The sequence below is a fragment of the Puma concolor genome, chromosome D1 (assembly GCF_028749965.1).
Source record: "Puma concolor isolate L17-30 chromosome D1, mPumCon1.1.hap2, whole genome shotgun sequence".
In the NCBI taxonomy this organism is placed as follows: domain Eukaryota; kingdom Metazoa; phylum Chordata; class Mammalia; order Carnivora; family Felidae; genus Puma; species Puma concolor.
In genome coordinates, this window is record NC_141676.1 from 55,108,385 (window position 1) to 55,131,425 (window position 23,041).

General features: G+C 37.8%; 2 protein-coding genes across 2 annotated transcripts; one reads left to right on the forward strand and one right to left on the reverse strand.

The window, feature by feature from the left end:
* The first annotated feature begins 8,922 nt into the window (after window positions 1–8,922).
* LOC112865718 (olfactory receptor 52D1-like) lies at window positions 8,923–9,873 on the forward strand. Its single transcript, XM_025928795.2, has one exon. The coding sequence runs from the start codon at window positions 8,923–8,925 to the stop codon at window positions 9,871–9,873; it is 951 nt and encodes a 316-aa protein (XP_025784580.1).
* A 6,255-nt stretch (window positions 9,874–16,128) lies between these two features.
* LOC112865017 (olfactory receptor 52E1-like) lies at window positions 16,129–17,175 on the reverse strand. The gene has a single exon (XM_025928062.2). It carries the CDS (start codon window positions 17,068–17,070, stop codon window positions 16,129–16,131), a length of 942 nt encoding a protein of 313 aa, XP_025783847.1. The 5' UTR covers window positions 17,071–17,175.
* Between the last annotated feature and the right edge of the window lie 5,866 nt (window positions 17,176–23,041).

Sequence of the window (23,041 nt, forward strand, 5' to 3'; positions counted from 1 at the left end):
AACACATAGGTGTTGACATACAAGATGGGTAACAAGTGTTAACACAGATTCATTAAAATGTAGTCTAAACTATTAGAAATAAGTCTTTAGGATTAAAATCCATCCATTTGTTAATATTTATTCATTATTATTACAAAATAAGAAGCAAATGTGGTGAAAACAGAAGCAACTACCATTTTTTTATTTAAAAAAAAATTTTAACGTTTTTTATTTATTTTTGAGACAGAGGGAGACAGAGCATGAACGGGGGAGGGGCAGAGAGAGAGGGAGACACAGAATCAGAAGCAAGCTCCAGGCTCTGAGCCATCAGCCCAGAGCCCGAAGCGGGGCTCGAACTCACGGACTGCAAGATCGTGACCTGATCTGAAGTTGGACGCTTAACCAACTGAGCCACCCAGGCCCCTGGCAACTACCATTTTTGAAGGTACTGCCTATTACTTTCCACGTTGTCGGCACCTATGCAAGTACCAGCTCTAATCTTTATAAACACATATAGAAAAACATAGTTAACCATATTTTTACATGTGGATCTGAACCTTAAATAGTTTAAAACCCTTGCCAAATGCTTGAAGTGCTTGTAGTTCTGGAGCTGCGGAAAGAAGGTAGAGAGGAAATAATTAAATTGGAATGGAGAGAGATTGGAAATAAGGAAAAGCTGACTCGTGCCTCAGTCACGTCAGATCCACACAGCTTCCCTTTGTCCACACACATTCACACAAACACATAATCTCTTTTAAATTCACATCCCTCTGAATAAGAGATATCAGTGTCTTCATTATAAATCTCAGGCAGTCATTATTTTAAGAGTTAAGATGCATGACAAATATGTTGAAGAAAAGACCAGGTGGCATATTCTGAGCAAGCTGAATCTATCATATCCAAAGCTACCCAAGCTGTTCTACATGTTCATGTACTTTATGTCATTTGTTAGAGTATTTCTGAAGCACTTGATCATTCATTACATGTAATTGTTTTCTGGTAAAAAGTGTCTTTTCATGATTTTATATCATTGGAGGATTCCAGAGGAGCAGTAGTAATTATGATCCCAGTTTCAGTTAGACAATCAGGGTATTAGCCAGACATTGTTGTATGAGAAGCAGAGGCAAGAAGTGTCATGCCTGTGATAAACAACTAATAGAGGGAGTAGTACCATGTGGGTGAGGAAAGCTGGAACTCCTGGGAAGAAATGGTAGACATTTGAAAAGGAAGGAAGCTAAAAATAACAGACATTATTTGTTTGTTTTTTTTTTTTTTAGTTTATTTATTTATTTTGAGAGTGAGAGAGCACGCAAGAGAGAGCATGAGTAGGGGAGGAGCAGAGAGAGAGGGACAAATGGGAATCCCAAGCAGGCTCTGCACTGTCAGTGCAGAGCCCCAATAAGGGCTTGATCTTATGAACTGTGAGACCATGATCTGAGCTGAAAACAAGACTCAGAAGCTTAGCCTACTGAGCCACCCAGGTGCCCCTAGATGTTATTTGTAGGGGATGCTCTGTGACATGACTGTAAGAATAGTCTCTTTTCTATAATCCTCTGGCCTTGTAATGGAATGGTAAATAAAAAGGCATGATGTGATCAACACAAGAATAGAAAGTAGGATTCAATTATGGAAGCTAAATTTTCTGTGATTTATCAATGTAAGCAAAGTGCCAATGGCAGATTCTTTTATTAAATAATTTTTTTATATTCTTCAGTAACATCTCAGAAGATCAAAATTGCAGGCAATAGTCTCAGAAAGCTACAAAAACAAAACCCAAACAAACAAACAAACAAAAAGGGTGATGCTACTTTTCAAGTAGATTTAAAATCAGTACATTTATCTCTGTCCTCATGGGATCATTTTTGGGGTTTATTACGACACAATATTTTACAGTGCTTAAAAGCATGAGCTCTATAGTTTGACCAATTGTGTCGAAACTCGGTTTCCTGACTTAGTCACTCTATAATCAAAGGAGACTAAATAACAAGCACTTTTCATCTATAAAATAGAGATTAGAGATAATAAAGATTAAAACCCTAAGTATGTTGTTAGTTTTAAACAGATAATTTTTTAAAACACTCTGAACCATGTTACAAAGATACTAATTATCTATCATTCTTTAGATATCAGGCAGACTAATTTTTCTAAAATGCCCATTGAATGGATTCAGGCTGAAATCCAAATGCTTTTACTAGAATTATATGGTTTTTCCTAATGTAATCCTACTCATTCTCTAAACTTCAGTCCTAGTCCTCTATCCCCTACACTTATCCCATGGCTCTTCTCTTCCTTTCCTATCCCTCTCTTTCCCTTCAGCCATCACTGTGACATAAGGAGGCTCTGTGAGCTGGGAGATGGGGAAGACTCACCAGAATGAGCACCAGGAGAGAATCCTGTCTCTGTTTTATCTCAACCTGCTCAGTCTTTATGAGGGTGCTGCTCTTTGCCTGTGAGGAACCTTTAACAGGAAATTCCCTAGAGCCAGTTTTGTAAAAACACACAAGGTCTCTGAGGAATCTAATTTCTAATTCTGACTCAAAAAGAGAGAACCAATACGGAGCTATGGCTTCTGAGAAAATGAAGGCAGAATAGTGAGGTTTAAGTCAGCAAGATGACGGAACAAGAGGACCCAGGACTCTTCCCAATACGAAAACAGATTTAACAAGCATTGATGGATGAAAAGACCTATACGAGAGTTCCGGAATTCAGTTGAGAGATTACAGGATCCTGGTGGCTCATACAAGAATATACAAATGGAAAAGTATGAGAAGAAAAGTTTCACCTGACCCACATCCCCTCTCCCCCAACCTGGCACTATTCTGCGCCAAGAGAGATTCCCTCAGCCCATGAGTTCTCCCATGGGGGAAAGAGTGTGGTGGAAAGAGTGAGCAAGTCTGCCCCCGCACACCTATATGTGTATCCACACAAACATAGTTCTCATTATTCTCAATAGCTATGTTCTATAACACTGAATTATGTTCTTGAACACTGAATTAGAAAATTTGGAACCATTGCTCTTAGGGGAAATGCAGAGTAAGATTCCTACAAGCATCTTGTCACAACATTTTTGTCAATCAGCCAATACATAAACTTTTTTTAAATGTGCGTTCCTGTGAAAATACACCTCCTTTAATACATAGTTCTTACAAATGATTAATTGTACAGTCCTTAAATGATTGAAAACCGGGGGCTTTGGAGGCCACTTATGTTGGTTCCTTCAGCAAAGTCTTTATAGGACAAGCCAGTCTCATTAGTGTTGATACATCTTTTCCACTTACTGCTTACTGCTTAATGCCATTTAATAGGCATTTGAAGAACTCATCTGCAGCCTCCTGATTAGCAGAACCTGCCTGAGGCCTGAGCTCCAAGTTTAACATTGTATATTCTTTGTTGCCTTTTTTTCAATATATGAAGTTTATTGTCAAATTGGTTTCCATACAACACCCAGTGCTCATCCCAAAAGGTGCCCTCCTCAATACCCATCACCCACCCTCCCCTCCCTCCCACCCCCCATCAACCCTCAGTTTGTTCTCAGTTTTTAAGAGTCTCTTATGCTTTGGCTCTCTCCCACTCTAACCTCTTTTTTTTTTTTCCTTCCCCTCCCCCATGGGTTTCTGTTAAGTTTCTCAGGATCCACATAAGAGTGAAAACATATGGTATCCGTCTTCCTCTGTATGGCTTATTTCACTTAGCATCACACTCTCCAGTTCCATCCATGTTGCTACAAAAGGCCATATTTCATTCTTTCTCATTGCCACGTAGTACTCCATTGTGTATATAAACCACAATTTCTTTATCCATTCATCAGTTGATGGACATTTAGGCTCTTTCCATAATTTGGCTATTGTTGAGAGTGCTGCTATAAACATTGGGGTACAAGTGCCCCTATGCATCAGTACTCCTGTATCCCTTGGGTAAATTCCTAGCAGTGCTACTGCTGGGTCATAGGGTGGGTCTATTTTTAATGTTTTGAGGAACCTCCACACTGTTTTCCAGAGTGGCTGCACCAGTTTGCATTCCCACCAACAGTGCAAGAGGGTTCCCATTTCTCCACATCCTCTCCAGCATCTATAGTCTCCTGATTTGTTCATTTTGGCCACTCTGACTGGTGTGAGGTGGTATCTGAGTGTGGTTTTGATTTGTATTTCCCTGATGTCTTTGTTGCCTTTTGACACATTTTCTAGCCAGTCTGTGCCAGCCTAGAAGAGTGATTGTTATTCTGACCTGGAATGATATAACTGAATACCTTTGACCTCCTCACACCAGGGTTGTCCTACTAGGCTTTTTTATTTTTTAATTGTCATCTCTTGAATCCACAAATTTAACCTCTTTTTCATCTTTTCCATATTTTTATCTCACACTACCTACCGATGTTATTTTAGTACTTTCCAGAGTGACTTCACACACAGATAGACAAGTTTCCTCTTCCTTTATCAGGGTATATATTATATTTTTGATTCATTAACCTTGAACTCACAACCAACAATGCTATAACTCACACTTGAATGGAGTTTATCTAAGATGGTTATTTTCTCCGTAAGGCACATTACAATCTTGCACTTATAAACACTAGAAAAGTATTATTTATACCAGTAAACTCCATAAATGGTAAGATATTTACTTATTCTAGTGTGCATCAGCCGTATGCATGGGGGCCATTTTAAACAGTGGAATCAACAAAAAACACAAAAATATGAAAAATATGGCATGAAACAGATTGCAAAAGCACTTGTTTATAGCTGAAATGAGAAGTCAGAACCTCACCTTATTCAATCTCTGGGAATGTGACTGTCAGGCAACTCAAATATTTACCAGCTCTTTGCATGCTGCAAATAACTGTTAAAGTGCCATGAGAATTTATTTGACAATAATTTAAGTTACAATTTAAATTGTATGGAGTGGGCAAATTTGCAAGTATGGAAATCCCCATATAATGGAGCCCTGCTGTATATTTGTAATTTATATGACTCATATCTAAGATGTCCACAAAGAATGTAAGTAAATGTAAAATTAATCTGATAAAATTCCAACCTCTACAACTTACAGATTGGTGAGATTGACACAAAAATGATGTAAAAACTGTTCAGTGCTCTCAAAGGAGCCTGAAATACATACAAAAGCATAGTAAATCTAGATGGCTGAGAGGATTGCATGTTTATTAAAGTTGTCAAATTTTCCACATTAATGTTTAGATATAATTCAACTTTCACCAAAATCCCATTTTGATTAATTTCATATAATCAAATAAATCTCCCACAAAAATTATTCTGATGAATTGTGAAAAGAATAAGGTACATGTTACAACATGTTATTTAGACTCTGATATAAAATTTTAAAGTCTAATATGACTTAAATATTCAAATGTATATGAATATGAAAATCATGGAATAAAATTAAACCAAATATCAAAGTGATAGTATGGTTGATGTTTGTTTTGTGTTTATATTTTCCTATATTAAAAATAAAAAGACATTATTTAAAGTAAAGGAACTAGACACTTATCTATCCTTTTGTGATAAATACACATGATGTATTTAAGAACAATTCCGAGACTCAAGCAATCCTGCTGAGAGGTGGGCTCCAGAGACACTCCAAAAAACTCACCTTCCCTCTCCCCACCCTTGTTAGATTCTCCTGTTATTAAGATGTTAGTGCTAAAGACTTAGAACCTGAGTTCTGAGCTCAAATTGAACTCCCAGCGCTTTCTTCTCTTGACATGTGGGGAGGCCACCCCCACTCTATGCCCTTGAGAGCTTTAGAAATCAGAAAACATGTCTATAACTGAGCTTATTTGGAAATGCTATAAGCCTTGAGAGAACTAAAGTGTTCCTCAGACCAAGATGCTCATCCTCATCCTCACAGGTCCCCTGGTAGGTAAGGCACTGTTTGGTCACACTCATTTGTGTCATGGGCTGGCTAAGTGGACCACAGCCAAAGAGAAGATTTCAGGGCTCTAATAGAACAAACAGGCTCTATAAAAAAACATCTTGTATAAGATTTCTTGGGGCACCTGAGCCTATTTGGCTTTGTGGCACCTGAATAGACAACCTACCTCTGTTTTACCCTGTATGGGCTGAGATTAGGCTGCAACTTTTATTGAGAATAAATTTGTGTATGGGCTTCTCTGCTTAGTTCAGTACATCAGAGGAAGTCTGATGAAGGAAAGGATGGGAGTATAGATGTGTCAGTTCTTTAGCCTGAGCGAATCTATGGTATTTGAGCAATGTTTCATACTGCTCGTGTAGTCATAAATGCGTTATGCCATTTTACATTTATAAAACCTTAAGAAGTGCTCATCTCCTAAAGCTTAATGTAAAGATTACAAACTTTGTAATTATACTTAAGTAGGGTTCAAATTCCACATCCTTGAATTCATAGTAGAATAGCTTTGGGAACGTAAATTAACATTCTTAGGGTTTTTTTTTAAGCTGTATTATGAGTATGGTTATCTACCAACCCCCTTCCTTAAGGATTAAATGGGATAATGCCTGCAATGTTAGTAATATACTACCTAATATATGCCAATGCATGTTGATTAATTTTTGTAAGGAGATGTATAGGGGTGTAGAATTTAGCCAGAAGATATAATAGGTTTTTTTAAATTTTATTCCTTCCCAAAAGCAGATGTAAATTTATTTTCCTCTGAACCTTCTTTTTATCCATCCTATAATCAGACAAGGAATGAAATGCTGACAGAATTCAATTTTGTTAGAAACTAATCCCTGGGTATGTCTTAAAGATTTAATATTAGAATCAGGAAAACTGTTAATGCACTATAGTGTTTGAAGATAGTGTGCACTATAATAAATTTATAGTGATTCCACTGGTTGTCTTAAATTTATATTGAAATTATTTACCAGAAAAATAATAACATTCCTTTGTCTTTTCCTTTTCTCTTTTTCTTCATTCTTTGGAACAAGCAAATATATGAAAGTACATGGCCTCTGCCAAGTATTTTATTTGCAATATATATATTTACAATATAATATATTTATTTGCATTATATATATATTTGCAATATAATAAATGAGAAAACATGCAGAAATAGACAATATGACAAAAAATAGAAGACAGGTAAGTATACATATCATAAGAACACTTGAGGGATATCAGTAATGGTTCAAAGTTCCCAGAAAAATAATCTCACAGGAGCTGATATGTGAGTAGAGTCTTCAATTCTAACCAAATTACTAAGGGTTTGTATGTGTGAAGAAATGCTATGACAAATAAAGACACAGGGTTACCACCTTCATGAAGTGAGTAGATGACCAGTTGTCCAAGGAGAGAAATATAGGAAAAGTATTTCAAGGGGTTAGAAAACTTGCTAATATTTTATAAGACATAGAAAGCTACATCTTCTTTGTAACTTCTTGGGTTGTACATTTTTCTGATAAATACATTTGTAACTCTGTATTATTTACTTACATACTTTAAACAGAGCCCATATTTTAGACCTCTCCTACATTGAATGTATATCCTTTTTAGGTTATTTCTTATGTTTATAAAAGTTTTATTATAAATGTGTGTGTCTACACCCACACCCATACATGCATACACACACACACACACACACACACACACACACACATATGCTTAATTTTTGCATGTGTGTCAATGTTAATGGAAAAATAAAATTTATGCTTCCTTTTTTCATTTTTCTGTCAGTTTGCAAAAATATACTTTACTTATTCTAAGTGCTTCTGAGTATTCTAAAATATAAATATACCACAGATTTTTAAGTTCAGTATTACTTTACTGATGGGCATTTTGAATGTTTCAATATTTATTCTTTTACAGGAACTTTTACAATGAAAATTACTGTATATACTTCCACATGTATATATGAACATTGTCCACTGAGATGGCACATAGTTAAATTGGTCTGTCCAAAACTTTGTTTTTAATAAGAATGATCACTATACAATTTTCCACTAAGAGCAGGTTCAATTTTCTCCAATCAATTGGGCATAAGGATCGCTCTTTAGCCCAAACCTCACTAATGCTTGTTTTCATCATTCCTGAAATTCTGTTGGTTAAAAAATCCAATTCATTTCCTGACACATTGTTATCAGCCCCACTCTGGCCATCATGCTGAATGAGTTCCATGTCAGTGTGAATGAACTTCCTCCTGGTCCTTCCAAAGAAAGTCACACATCCTCCCAAATTTTGGTATTCCCTTCTGAAAGCTATACACTATCACTTGGCATCTTGGCATGAACTAATATGACTAAAATCTAAAAGAAAAGGTATATTTTCTATTTAAAACTTCCTATCATCCTTCCTGCCTTTCTAACCTGTGTATTACAACTGTTTCTAAGTCCTCCAAACCCATGACTCTTACACATTTTTCCCCACATGATTCTACATATACATTTACAAATACATGTATCGTAATGAAAGAAGAAGTTAGTTGAAGGAGCCATTACATACAGTGTGGTTTTGATGAATTAATCATACAGAAATTCCACTAAGCATCTAAACTTATTTTTATTTTTTTATGTTTTTGTTTAAATTCCAGTTAGTTAGCACACAGTATAATATGGGTGTTATATGTAAGTACTGAATCACTTATCACAATATACCTGGGACTCTTACATATTTTTTAGCATATTACTTTTTACATATTACTTTCTTCTCAGTGTGTAAAAGATTTTGGATTTTCACACATTAAGCTCCAACTTTTGGTGCCTGGATATTTTCCCTCATATAGCATCCATAGATCAGCCACATTGTAATTACAACTGTGAAATACTATCTGATAATCAGATATGATGATGAAATAATTCATAAATATTTACAGACATTGGAATTATTTCATGACCTGCACTTCCCTGCATTTTGGTTTACTTAGCTCATCAAAGGTTTCAAAATTTGCAAGCTATTATTTTTGTTTGTTGTAGAGGAAAATACACCAAGAGAAAGCTAAAACATCAGGCACTTGTTATGTCAGCATACAATAAGACTGATGTCCATCCATCAACCTTCATCCTCATTGGTATTCCTGGGTTGGAGGCTGCCCACATCTGGATCTCCATCCCCTTTTGTGTGGTATACCTTTTGGCCCTCCTGGGAAACTGCTCTCTTCTGTTTATCATTAAGACAGACCCCAGCCTCCATGAGCCAATGTACCTCTTCCTCTGCATGCTGGCTGTGGCTGATCTGGTTGTGTGTACTACAGCTGTACCAAAACTTCTTAGCCTTTTCTGGTTCCATGATGGAGAGATTCGCTTTGAAGCCTGCCTCACTCAAGTGTTCCTGATTCACTCTTGCTCTACCATGGAATCTGGCTTCTTCCTGGCCATGGCTTTTGACCGTTATGTAGCCATTTGTAACCCATTAAGACATTCAGCTATTCTGACACATGCTGTAATTGGGGGGATGGGTCTAGCTATAGTACTGCGGGGCACAGCACTTCTCAGTCCTCACCCCTTCCTGCTACGCTGGCTTCCCTACTGCAGAACCAATATCATTTCCCACACCTACTGTGAGTTCATGGCCCTCATCAAGATTGCCTGTGCTGAGACAAGAATCCGTAGAGCCTACAGCCTCATTGTTGCCTTCCTTACTGGTGGCCTGGACTTCATATTGATCATTTGTTCTTATGTTCTCATACTGCACACTGTCTTCCACCTCCCATCCAAGGATGCCCGATTCAAGACCTTGGGTACCTGTGGCTCCCATATCTGTGTCATCTTAGTGTCTTATACTCCAGCCTTCTTCTCTTTCCTTACCCACAGGTTTGGGCACCATGTGGCTCCCCATGTCCACATATTTGTGGCCAACATCTATCTTCTGGTCCCACCCATGGTGAACCCTATTATCTACGGGGTAAGGACCAAGAAGATACGGGACAGGTTTCTTAAATTTTTCACTTTTTCAAAGCCTGTGAAATAAGTCTTTTGTTTTGATGAGTAATATATGAACAAATGTTATATTATCTATCTTAGAATGTGTGATTTCTTTTTTTTTAATTTTTTAATATTTATTTATTTTTGAGAGAGAGAGACAGAGTGTGAGTGGGGGAGGAGCAGAGAGAGAGGGAGACACAGAATCCGAAGCAGGCTTCAGGCTCTGAGCTGTCAGCACAGAGCCCTACGTGGGGTTCAAACTCACAAACCACGAGATCATGACCCAAGCTGAAGTTGGACACTTACCAACTGAGCCACCCAGGAGCCCCAGAATGTGTGATTTCTTCATAAAGATCCTCTTTTAATGGTCAGAGAGCTAGGACTTTTCTGTGGGAAGTAATTCTTCCAAAGATACATTTTATGTTGTAACAATCATTACCTACAGGCAAACATATCACTGAGTATGCCTCTTTACCAAAATATTAAAGTATTATTTCCTAAAAAACATAAAACTAGAATCATCTGTGGCTAAAAATAAGAAATTTAAAATTAACATGATACATAATCACATATCTTTGGTTTATCATCTAAGACTTACTACCAGGTTTACAAATTCCATCCTCCCCCCCCCCCCGTTTTTTTTTTTGCCCCAATCATTCCTTTTTGACTTATGTCCTTCTTTCTCAAGTACATACCTCACCACTTAGTGAGAGTTTCTTGGTGCTAACTTCTGTGTTCTGTGTTCATCTACAGTTTTCTTTAGTTCTTCTTGAATGATACTGTTCTCTTGAATGATACAGTTCCATTCTCCAGTTACTACGTTTCCTTAGCTTTTTGATGTCATTATCCTACAGTTTTCTAGAATCTATTATTACTTTGAGAAAACTTATTGTTGGCCAGATTGTCATTAATTTGTAGGTAATTATCTTTTCTGTAATTTTTTTTTCTGTCATTAAATGCTATTGCTTTGGTGTTTTGTAGTTTCACATGGATAAATCTCATGGGCAATATGCTAAGTGACAAAAGATCACATACTGCATGATTCTGTTTAAATGAAACTTTAGGGAAGAAAAATTAGTGTTGGGGTAGCATTTAGGTATCCATGTTTTAAAGTTCTGTAGGTGATTTTACATGCAGCTAAAACTGACCCACACCTGGAGCAGCCGGGTGGCTCAGTGAGTTAGGCGTCCAACTCTTGATTTTGACTCAGATCATGATCTCACAGTTTGTGAGTTTGAGCCCCACATCTGGCTTTGAGCTGAAAACGCGGAGCCTGGTCGAGGTTTCTCTCTCACTCTCTCTCTCTCTGCCCCTCCCTGGTTTGTTCTCTCTCTTTCTCAAAAAATAGAAACACAAAAAAAAAAGTGATTAAAAAGAAATTGACCTGTGCATTGAGACACAGAGACATTAGTTGACCACAGGGAAAATATTTTAGTCAAGTACCTCACCCTTCAAGCTAAAATGTGAGGCAAATCAACATTTGTTAAGCATTTACTTAAATAAGCTGTTTATTGTAAGTTTTATATATATATATGTATGTATATTAGCTATTTATTATAAGTTATATATATATGTGTGTGTATATATATATATATATATTACTTAACCCTGATATTTTTTAGAATTAATTATCATGATAAGTAACTCAACAAACTTGTATTCAACGGGCTAGTTTAGAGGAGCTAGGATTTGAAGTTTGTCTAGCTCCAAAGCCATAATTTTCTTATAATGTCACAATGAATCCATATACAGCAAATCAATGCGTGGGACTCCTAGGAACACAGCACCTCACAGGCTGAGGTATCAAAATTATTGCTACTGCTCAATTCATTCTCCATAACCACATTCAGTTTCAATCCATTCAGCTAATATTTACTTGTTCATCACAATTCACCAAGGATATAGAAATGAGTAAGGCAAGGTTTGTAATCAGTTTCAGAGTCTCAGAGGTACACATGATCAATATAGCCTTTCTTCTCCATATGATTCCTGAAAATACTGAGACTGAAGAAAGGTGTGGCTAATGTGAGTTCAAAATATCATCTTTCTTAGTTATGAAGGACCTAGTCTATTTTGAAGGACTTAGTTTGGTTCAAGAGTCAGTGAACATTCTATGGAGTGCCTGGGTGGCTCAGTTAGCTGAGCATATGACTCTTGGTTTAGGCTCAGGTCATGATCTCAAGGTTCATGAGTTCAAGCCTTGCATGGATGTCTGCACTGACAGTGTGGAACCTGCTTAAGATCCTCTCTCTCCCTCTCTCTCTGCCCTTCCCCTGCTCACATTCTCTGTCTCTGTCTCTGAAAATAAATAAATAAAAACATTTTAAAAATTTTTAAAAAGAGCCAGTGAACATTCTAACTAAACCCCAGAGTTAGGCATATAGTCTGAATCAGAACAGGAATACTTACTATATGGAGGAACACCAGAGAACATATGACTGCCTTAGAAAGTCTCACTACCAGGAAGTGTGTGTGTTGGGAGGTAGGAGGGCATGGAGAGAGAGGTCTTAATAAAACTAATTGAGTTTACTCCCACCAAATTTTCAAGTCGACAGCTTCTGCCTAGCACATAGTGAATAAGGGTATATATAAAATAAAAAAAGATGGACTTTACGATACATGAACATCCAGAGTAGGCTAGAAACATTTTGTTCCAGCAGTCTGATAAAGTTGATTCAGACATGCAAACACTTACTTTTAGTATAATAACATGTAACACTTATATAGTGTGTACATTCTCATAACCACTCCTGAATTCTTTACATATATTAATCCATTAAATTCTTGTGCAAACTAAAAAAGATTTGTAGCCTTAATATCCTCACTTCACAATATAAGAAAACGGAGAAATAGAGAAATATTTGGCTTTCTCATAGTTACAGATGGTTAAAAAGGGAGACAGGATTTGAACCTAGGAAGTCTGACACCAAGTTTACATTCTCAGCCACTACACTGCTTTTAGTCACCTTACACTCTGATATAGCAATGTGACAAGTGCGATGATAGACATAGAAAACAGATAAGTAGTCATCCAAGGCCATGGAGTTTAGAAAGTCAAAAACAGTTCCAGAAGATAAAGACATCAGGAACATCAGATAGGCAACTAAACTAAGTTCCCTGTGGATTAGGTCAAGTCAGGTAGGTAGAGTGTGGTGTGGGGAGTGAGGGGAGGGAGTGTTAAGAGTGGTGTCCAGTTTGAGTTTTGAAAGACAATTCTGCTTTCAGTCATTTCACTTCCTATAGTTTATCCCATTTTCTTCATCTAACAATCAACCAATTTGTTTATTAACCAAGTTTCAAGTTTCTAGAATGATAGTTTTCAAAATTTAGGCTTGAAGACTCTTAAAAATACATATTGCTTAGGCCCACTCTAAAACTACTAGATTCAAAATGTCTATGGTGTATCCCATAAGTAAAATCCCATTTAATTTTCCTCAGTCATTCTGTATATTTATAATTCAGTGATCCACAGTCCATGCCACAGTTGTAGGAAGCAGAGAATCAACACATAGCTGTTCTACTCAGAGGATACAACATGATTTAAAATTCCTACCAAGATTTATACTCTTTACCTAGAATATAAAAACTTGGACAGAATGTAATTCAAAACCTTTTGACAAAGAAAAATATTGCTGGATAATCAAAAAACTCACAATTTTCGGGGTGCCTGGGTGGGTGGCTCAGTTGGTTAAGTGTCCAACTTTGGTTCAGGTCATTGTCTCATGGTTTGTGAGTTCAAGCCCCGCATCTGGCTCTGTGCTGACAGCTCTGAGCCTGGACCCTGCTTCAGATTCTGTGTCTCCCTCTTTCTCTGTCCCTCCCCTGCTTGCCCTCTATCTCTCTTTCTCAAAATTAAATAAGCGTTAAAAAATAATTTAAAAAACTCATAATTTTCTTGGACCTGTCAGAAAGTTGAAATCACAGAGCAACTAACCCAAAATATAAGGAAAGATTGGTAACTCCAAAGAGAGATGGAACATGATTCTGTGCTCACCAGGTGCTAGATACTATACAAGCCATTCTACAAAAAATCTGTTAAAATTTTAAACCAAATTATTCACAGCTGAATATGAACCTGTGTGAGAATACAAAGTGTCTGGGAGTCTTGTGTATATGACACAAAAGGGACTTCACACCCTTTTCGGTTTTTTTCTCCCTAGACCTAGACCAGGTACTCATTAGAAAGCCTGAGTGCAGGACTAGAGACAAGAGAAGGCCTTCATCATAGAACAGACCTGATGGAGGCAAAAGGCAAATAGCAGCCACCTGAACGTAAGAATGACCCCTCATCCAGTTTCTCTCCCCTAAGGAGCAAAAGCATTTACCCTGGAGGAAGAGGACAGCAGAGACCCATTGCTGCTGAGACAAAAGAGCAGAAACAAACTTTGTAGCCCAGGGTGAGGCCTGTTCCCCAGAAACTGTAGGACACTTCTAGGGAAGGGGCAGGATGACTGAGAAGGCTTTACTTTCAAGACCCAGGGACATAGCAGCCCAGTTGGTCATACTGTATCTTCCGGCTCTCACTAGTAGACTAGCAGGGTTCGAGTAATAAGTAACAGTGCTCTGCTCCTGAGGGAATGTAGAGGACAGGAAGAATGGCATGATTTGTAGCACAGCAACAAAGGGAAGATCTAATACTGATAGTGGGTTGGACATCAGGCAAACCTAATTCATCAGCCCACACCCTGAACAAGGGTAAAGTTAGAGGAATGTGATACGTTTACTGAGGACATTCAAAGCAAAGACATGAAGAAATGAATTACTTGAATAGTTGTTTACCTATCAAGTAAGTTGAATCCGGAGTTAGCAACCTTCTAACACAGAAAACTCCAGGGCCAGGTGACTACATTGGTGAATTTAGTCATTGAAAGGTTAAATACAATTCTCCACAAATTAGCCAAAACATCTAAATGGAATGAGCCCTGACCAAATCACTCAAGGTATAATTGAGGCCATATCATTAAAATCCATTTCATAAGCAGAATAAATAGATAGGGGATGAGCTCAGTGTCACAACCGAATTGCAGGAAAAGCTGCTTGTGCCTATAATTTTACAGCATAGCTGATTGTTTCAAAGAATCCCAAGTTGGGTGGGATCCCAAGGATGTGATGCTAATTAATATAAATTCCCAATAAGAGTTTATGATGTCATTTTTTATACTATAGTAAAAATAAGTAGGATTTTTTTTCTAAAGTGCATGCTACAGAATATTAGTGTCATAGGTTGGTCAAAGGAACATTCTGAAGCCAATATCACCCTAAAATTTCAAATGAATGAATTTGAAAATGAATTTTCAAAATTCAAATTTCAAATTAAAAATGTTGAGAAATCCCACAATAAAAATAAAGGTAAAAATTTAGTTTTATTGGCCAGGATTTGCAAACATAATTTCTCTGTATCCTTCACACAAATAATGCCAATAATATCACCTAGAACTAGAGAACACTGAGAGGTAGCATATGAAACAAGAGTTCCATGTTTAAAACACACACACACACACACACACACACACATACACACACGTACTCACTTGGCTAATACTGTACTTGGAACATCACTAAAACCTCCTGCTTTCCTTAAGAGGGAAACTCCTCCATGAAGTGGCAAAAGACACAGAGACAGTACTTTTTGAAAAAGAGTTGTTTGAAAAGAAGTATCAATAAGCCAGATTTTATAAGTATTCATCCATCAAGTAAACAGTACAATTTAAAACCAAAAGACTACCAACTTTTTGCAATCCTATTCCTGGTAGAAAATAGCCAGTTTTCTTACATGATTATGGTATTCATAGGATCAATTTCACATCTTCTGACATTAACATGGTAGAGGCAAGAGTAACCCATGCTTTTTGATAGGGAGTCCAGCCATATGGGAAGTGCTTGAGCATCTATTATTTTGGGGACCAGCACTAGTAAGGGTGATGAACTCTTTTTGTTTAAATTAGGATATGAAGGAATTTATGGTGTTTTTATTATTTGTGTGGTATTTCCTTTTTGGAGGGTTGGTTTTGCTTTAAAATGATGCCAAGTGTGGAATGCCATATGTTCGATCATAATGGAAACAGAACAAAGAGTTCATTTTCTTCCACATGAGGAATCTGAATGATTTCCAAACAATGGAAAATGATAAAACACTTTTACTCATGTGTTAGACATGGGCCTAACTTTCCATTTCTGGGTTTGAGAAGGAGGGTGACAGGACTCCCCTAAGATAGGCCTGTGTAACTTTCAAATGTTCTCTTTCTGTTCTGAACATAGAGAATTAGTGCTGCTCCCTTCTTAAATGGATTATTTACAAGAGTTATGTTTTTTTCTTGGAAAATACCTTCAGCACCTGTTCTCTAATCTGCTTAGTTCTGACACCATAGATCACAGGGTTGAGAGCCGGTGGAATGACTACATAGAAATTAGCCAGAAGGATGTGAATATAACGTGGTATATTCCGGCCAAACCTGTGGGTCATAAATGAAAAAAACGCAGGGGTGTAGAAAGCCAACATGACACACACGTGAGAGCCACAGGTGCTGAGCGCTTTGAGCCGAGCATCATGGGAAGGCAGTCGAAAGACAGCATGAAGGATCTGGGCATAAGAAATGACAATGGCTATGATGTCAAACACCAGGTTAGAGATGGCATATAAGCCATAGATGATGTTGACCCTGATGCTGGCACAGGACAGGCGGGCAATGCCCATGTGCTCACAATAAGTGTGAGGGATAAGTTGGTGCCCACAAAATGGTAACCGTAGGATGAGTGGAACAAAGGGTATGGCAAAAGACAAAGGCCTCAGTAGAATTATCAATGCAATGATGAATACCATCTTGTTCGTCAGCACCAGTGTGTACCGAAGAGGGTTACAGATGGCCACATAGCGATCATAGGCCATGGCCACGAGCACAGCCGACTCCATGCCAGTGAATAGATGGATGAAGAACATCTGGATGAGACATCCCTCAAAGGAGATTTCTCTCAGGCTGAACCAGAAGATTCCAAGCATCTTGGGGATCGTGGATGTGGACAGGCCCAGGTCGATAGATGACAGAATGGCCAGGAAGTAGAACATGGGCTGGTGGAGTGTGCTCTCAGTCTCAATCACAGAAAGGATGCTGATATTCCCAAGAACAGCTATCAGGTACACAGCAAAGAAAGGGAGACCCATCCAGATATGCATGTGTTCCAGCCCAGGGATCCCCAGAAGGAAGAAAGAATATGGATGAAATAGGGTGTTATTAAGTGAGGCCATCTTTCTGGGATAAATTTATAGTGAAATATATTATAAATCAAGTACCTCTCATTCACTGAGTAGGTCTCATCCTTGCTTAGTGCACAGAGAAAGTGGAGAAACCAGTGAAACATTTATTGTATCTACCCATATAACTGCATCATAGACTCAAAAGCATACAAAATCGAATGGTAAAATGAAGCCACTTGATTTCAGTGTACTTCATCATATCCATTCAATTGAATTAAATATTTTTTCTCAACCAAAATTGACTGAGTATCTAGTATATATGTGTCAAGCTCTGTGCTAAGACTGATTACAAAAGATGAATTAGAAAAAAAAATGAATTAGAGAAGGTTCCTTTTTTAATGAAAGTTAAAGTTTTAGTGGTTGAAACAGTTATACAAATCAACCATTTAAATTAATAGAATAATTATTAAGATAAAGGTGTTCCCCTGATACTTAGGTGCACAAAACATTTTTCTTAAATTTATTTATCATTACTTTATAGAAAAATTATTTGATTTATGACTACATACGTTATGTACAAGGTAGGGACATAACACAAACATAATGACAGCCATTATGATTTCACATGTACAACATTTCTGAGCTGAACTTATATAATGCACTCTTCAAAGGAACTGTAAATGTAGCAAACCAGAACTTTGTAAGACAAATTTGGATCTATGTAGGCTTCTCACTAAGTCTCCCAAACATTTTTCATGTCATAATCATCTTCTGATCTCTCCTTTCTTGCTGGTGCAGTATCAGGTGCCTTGAGGTTTCAAAATGAAGCCACAGAGAACTTCATTTTAGGATAAACCTCTTAATCTGGATGGGTCTGCTGAGAATGGAACATACATATTCTTCTTCATTTCTGTCCTGATGATAGGCAAACCCTTGCCCTTTACGTGCCCTCCTGCTGATGCCTGTCCAGAAAGAAATGCAGATTTATACATGGAAACATAAACATTTATGTTCAGGTTTATAAAATATCCATAATCATCAGGTAAAGTGAGTTAATTTATATAAACCACTCTTTGAAACTAAATTCATCATTTCTCTTACTATATAAGTTGTCACAATATATACACCTTAATAATTTTAAGTACATTGTGATTAGGAGCTCTTGCTTGCTCTTCTATAGATAGATGATAGATGATAGATAGATAAACAGATAGATGATACATCGATCGATCTACACCCACAGAGAGAAGGTCTGAACTTAGAAGTGCTCAGTAGAAATAAAAATTATTAATTTAAGGAAATTACCATCATCAGGAAAGTAGATCTAATCCATACCGCCAGGAGGCTGTCTTATTATTAACATGAGAAGTTTGGAAGAACTCAGAGGTCTAAGGTAAAATGTATTATTGTTATCGATCACTTTCAATGTACTCCACTCCCTTATAGATAGAATTGGACCTTTCCATTGTTCCTCTGCTCAGTGTTCTGTGAGACTCCTAAGTACTGTGCCAAGCAGGAACAGGTGACATTAGCCAGATTGACTGTATTAGAACAGTACTTATGGGGATGGAAGTGTGTGTGTGTGTGTGTGTGTGTGTGTGTGTGTGTGTGTGTTACAAGGGTGCATTGCAGCTTGGGTCTTGGACAAATTGCTTAAGAAATCCTAGAAACGGTTTGCTCACAGGTACAGGAACGAGACAGTTAATTAGTCAAAGGCAAGCAAATTACTAGATTGAGAAAATAGAAGAGGGATTTCAAGAAAGAGAGAAGAACTATATAGAAAACCATCCCTAATTTGAACAGGGATGACTATAGGCAAGGGATGGCATTAAAATCCAGGGGATTCGGGAAGAGGATGAAGTAGAGTTCTATAATCAGATCTCTCTTCTGTGATTGTGGTTCAGCTAATTTAGAGTTTAGTGTATGAGAAATGGCATACTGTTTAGAATCAGACACTAGGAACTGAAGCCAGGGTCTGCATGCCATGTGAATTTGGCAAAATTACTTATCTTCATTGGGTCCATGATTGTTCACCCTTAAAATGAGGCTGAAAGGCCTACATAGCAGGATTCTTGCCAAGTTTGCATGACTCGTGCTCGCTTCGGCAGCACATATACCAAGTTTGCATGACTCAAGATGGGTCATCAAAAAAGTGTAGTTACAGTTACTGGTTAACCTGTTGATAAGAACATGATAAAGTAGAGAGTTTTTGTGGAAGTGGTTCTGACATATCTCAGGCCTTCAGGTAATCCATACATCAGGGGTCAGCAGACTAAATCCTGATCTTCACTTTATCCACATATAAATATTTTGATAGGGTTTCCAGCCTTTATAATAGAGTATATCTGATTACCATATCCTTAGACATTTTCACAGACATTAGCATTACACACTTGGAGGCCAAACCATTCCAAAATGATCAGTACTGCCTTTAGTTAGAAGAAAGTAACAAGTGGTTTGGTGTGTTTTACTAGGTTGTAAGTTGTGAGAGAGAATTTCTGAATAGCCGAAGGTAAATTCAATTATTATTCTCCCTCTGGGTCAAAAATGGACTCAGGATGGGGATATTTATCCAACCTTTAAATTAGACTAGAAAGGATTGAGGGAGAGATAACAGTGAGAATGAGACAGAAAAAATTGAAGAGAAAGAACTTGGTACTTTAGTGAATCATTAGGCTGTAGGTCAGTGAAGAGCTCTATGCGCAGAAAGAATGGCAGAGGTGTCAAGAGATAAAGAAGCTGCACACAGAGATGGTGTAGGAGGTATTGGAAATGAAAGCAGAGGTTGCTCACATGCATATAAGAGATTACGCCAGCACATTCTTACAGACAGTTCCCTTATCCCCTCCCTTCAGTCGGGAGGTTTTCCTGTTCCCCCATCCTATCAGCTATCCCTCTTTCCCTTGTGCTCAGCTGGCCACAGATAAGGACCCATGCTTCTAAAGCATTGCTTACCAGCAAGGACTCCTGGAGAAGTTAGCAAATCTCCCCTAGCATACTTCTGAGCTCCATTTGCTTTGGTGGGAGGATTTTTTATATGGTTGCCACAGCCTCTAGAGTGAGAACTTAGCATGTCTTGGAACTCCTTGGGGATAGTGTGGGCTACAAAGCTCTGAGATCTGTACTGACTCCTTTCCTAGTGGAATATACGAGACATCGATAGACCATGTCCTGATTCTGGACCCAGACTCTCAAATTTAGGATTAGCATATTTCCAGGGCAACAATTGTTATTATCTTGGCCTTGTAAACTCTGTAAACATTTTTTCCAGCAGGGTTCCTGGAACTGGTCTTAGGATATTAATTCTGAACTCCTCAAAGGGAGTTTAGACGGCTCATACAGGCCCCAAATATACATAAGCTAATGATTGTATTAAATCTGGGTATATCTTCTTACTATTGTGCAATTGTCATATTGACTCAATATTTATCACAACTGAAGTGCTAAAAAGTAAAGAAGTACACTAAAATTGAATCATAATGGTTCAATATTTAGCGTAATTTCATGACCCTGAAGTGAAGTAATGCATACAGTTTTGCATCACAACTGAAATCTATCATGTCATTCCAGTGGACGTTCCCTGTCAGTAATGAAAAGCAGGTATGAAAATCCGGAGGGCAGAAGCTAGTCATTTTATCAGTCCCCACTGACTACTTATTTAAAACCTGTACAAGTTGGCTTATTCTCTCAATCTTGATTTTGAAACCTGTAAAATGAGGACATTTGTCAAACAAGTTTTAGTGTCCTATAGTCCTAACATCATATGAAGTTATCACCCCATTTTACTGATGAGGAGGCAGAAATAGAGAAGGGAAGGGGAGGTAGAGTTGAGTGTTTGTTCAAGCTTCCATCTAGAAGGCTTTTCCGTGAGTAATGGGGAGTGATCTTGGACATTCAGGTGGATACACCATTTCAAGGTTCATTCACTGATGAATTCAACAACTATGCACTGACCATCTGCTATGTGTCAGGTACCATTTCAGGCACTATCCATACAGTAAACAGGACAGACAGAATACCTTTTTCTCTAGTAACAGGAAGATAAGAAACAGAATAATTACATAGATGACAATATGAGCTGTGTTGAAACATAAAGCTGGGAAGTGGGGGAGATGCTGATGGTCAGGCTTAGTCATTCTAAGTAACATTGTCAAGAACGTGACGTTTATGTAAGGGTTAGGGGATGAGGGAGCCAGCCACGTGGGATTGGAAGTGGGGCGATGTCTGGGGTGAAGCATTGCCGGCTGAGGGAACAGCAGATGCAAAGACACCGAAGCTGAAGCATGTTCAGTGTCATCTAGGAAAATGCAAGTTTCACAGAATCCAGGTCTCAAAGATGTGGGCAACACTGAGAACCCTCAGACCTCCACACACTTAAGTCTCAGAGGGCCATGATCCATTAGGATAAACACCGAAGGAGATCCACATACAGTGCCTAGCAGTTAGGAGAGCTCGTGGTTACTATTACAATTAAGGAGCCATGTTTAAATCAACTCAATTCCTTGCTCTTTGTTTTGTTTTATATAGCAAAACATGGAAATAGAAAAAAAAAAAAACAGCTCAATCAATAGTTAACTTTTTTTTAATTTGCTGATACAAAAATGTATGTCTATGCCTTCTCATTCGTAATATTGCAGTTTTTAAAAAATCTGTTCAACATACCATATGACCCATAAATCTGAAGCTTTATGTTTCTTTAATTTTTGAAATTATTAGTCATTTTTTCAAATATTTTACCTCTTCATTTATTATTTCCCTCCTTCTAAAATTCATCATCTATGTCTTTGGCAATTCTACATTAATCTTCCAATATATCCAATTTTTTGCATTTTCTTACATCTGTTCATTAGTGATAATTTAATAATTGCTTTATGATCTATTATGTAACAGGTTTTTTTTAAGTTTATTCATTTATTTTGAAAGACAGAGAGAGAGTAGTGTGCATGAGCAGGGGAGGGGCAGAAAGAGAGAGGGAGAGAGAGAATCCGAAGCAGACTCCATGCCACCAGCACGGAGCCCTACACAGGACTCGAATCCACAAACTGTGAGGCGATGACCTGAGTCAAAACCAAGAGTCAGTCACTCAACCAACTGAGCCACCCAGGTGCCCTTATGTAACAGTTTTTGTGTGTGTATGTGCCATAAATGATATTCAGTAATCTTATGTGCAGAGTTTTACCCATATTGATTAGATCAACTCTACTGAAGTGTCTTTTTTCCCCAAATATTCTATATAGGAATTAATTCTATGAAAGTTGTATTTGTTTCCTACTGCTCCTATAATAAATTATCACAAATTTATTTGCTTAAAACAACACAAATTTATTAGCATACAATTTTATAAGTTAGAAATTCAAAACATATGTCACTGGACTAAAATCAAGATGTCAGGAGGGGCGCCAGGGTGGCTCAGTCGGCTAAACATCTGCCTAAGGCTCAAGTCAAGGTCTCACAGATTGTGAGTTTGAGCCCCACATCAGGCTGTCTGCTCTCAGCACAAAGCCTGCTTCAGATCCTCTGTGCCCCTCTCTCTCTGCTCCTCCGCCACTTGTACTCAGTCTCTTTCTGTCTCTTCCAAAATAAATAAATAAACTTAAAAAAAAAAAAAAGATGTTAGCAGGGTAGCATTCTTTTCTGGAAGCTTTAGAGGCGAAACTTTTTTCTTCACTTTTCTAGCTTCTAGAAGCTTCCCACATTCCTTGATTGTTTGTCTTCTTCGGTGTTCAAGGCTGGCAATGGATGGTGTCAGTCCATTCAGGTTGCTATAACAGAATACCATAGATTGGTTGGATTTACCATTTTGGAGATAAATCTCCGAAGTCCAAGATCAAGGTGCAAGAAGATTCAGTCTGTGGTGAGAAGTTTCCTGTTCACAGATGGTTGTCTTCTTGTTGTGTCCTCACGTTTGGGGTCTCTTTTCAAAAGACATTGATTCCATTCCATTCCATTCCATTCCATTCCATTCCATTCCATTCCATTCCATAATTAAGCTCCATCTTCATGATCTAATAACTTCTCAAAA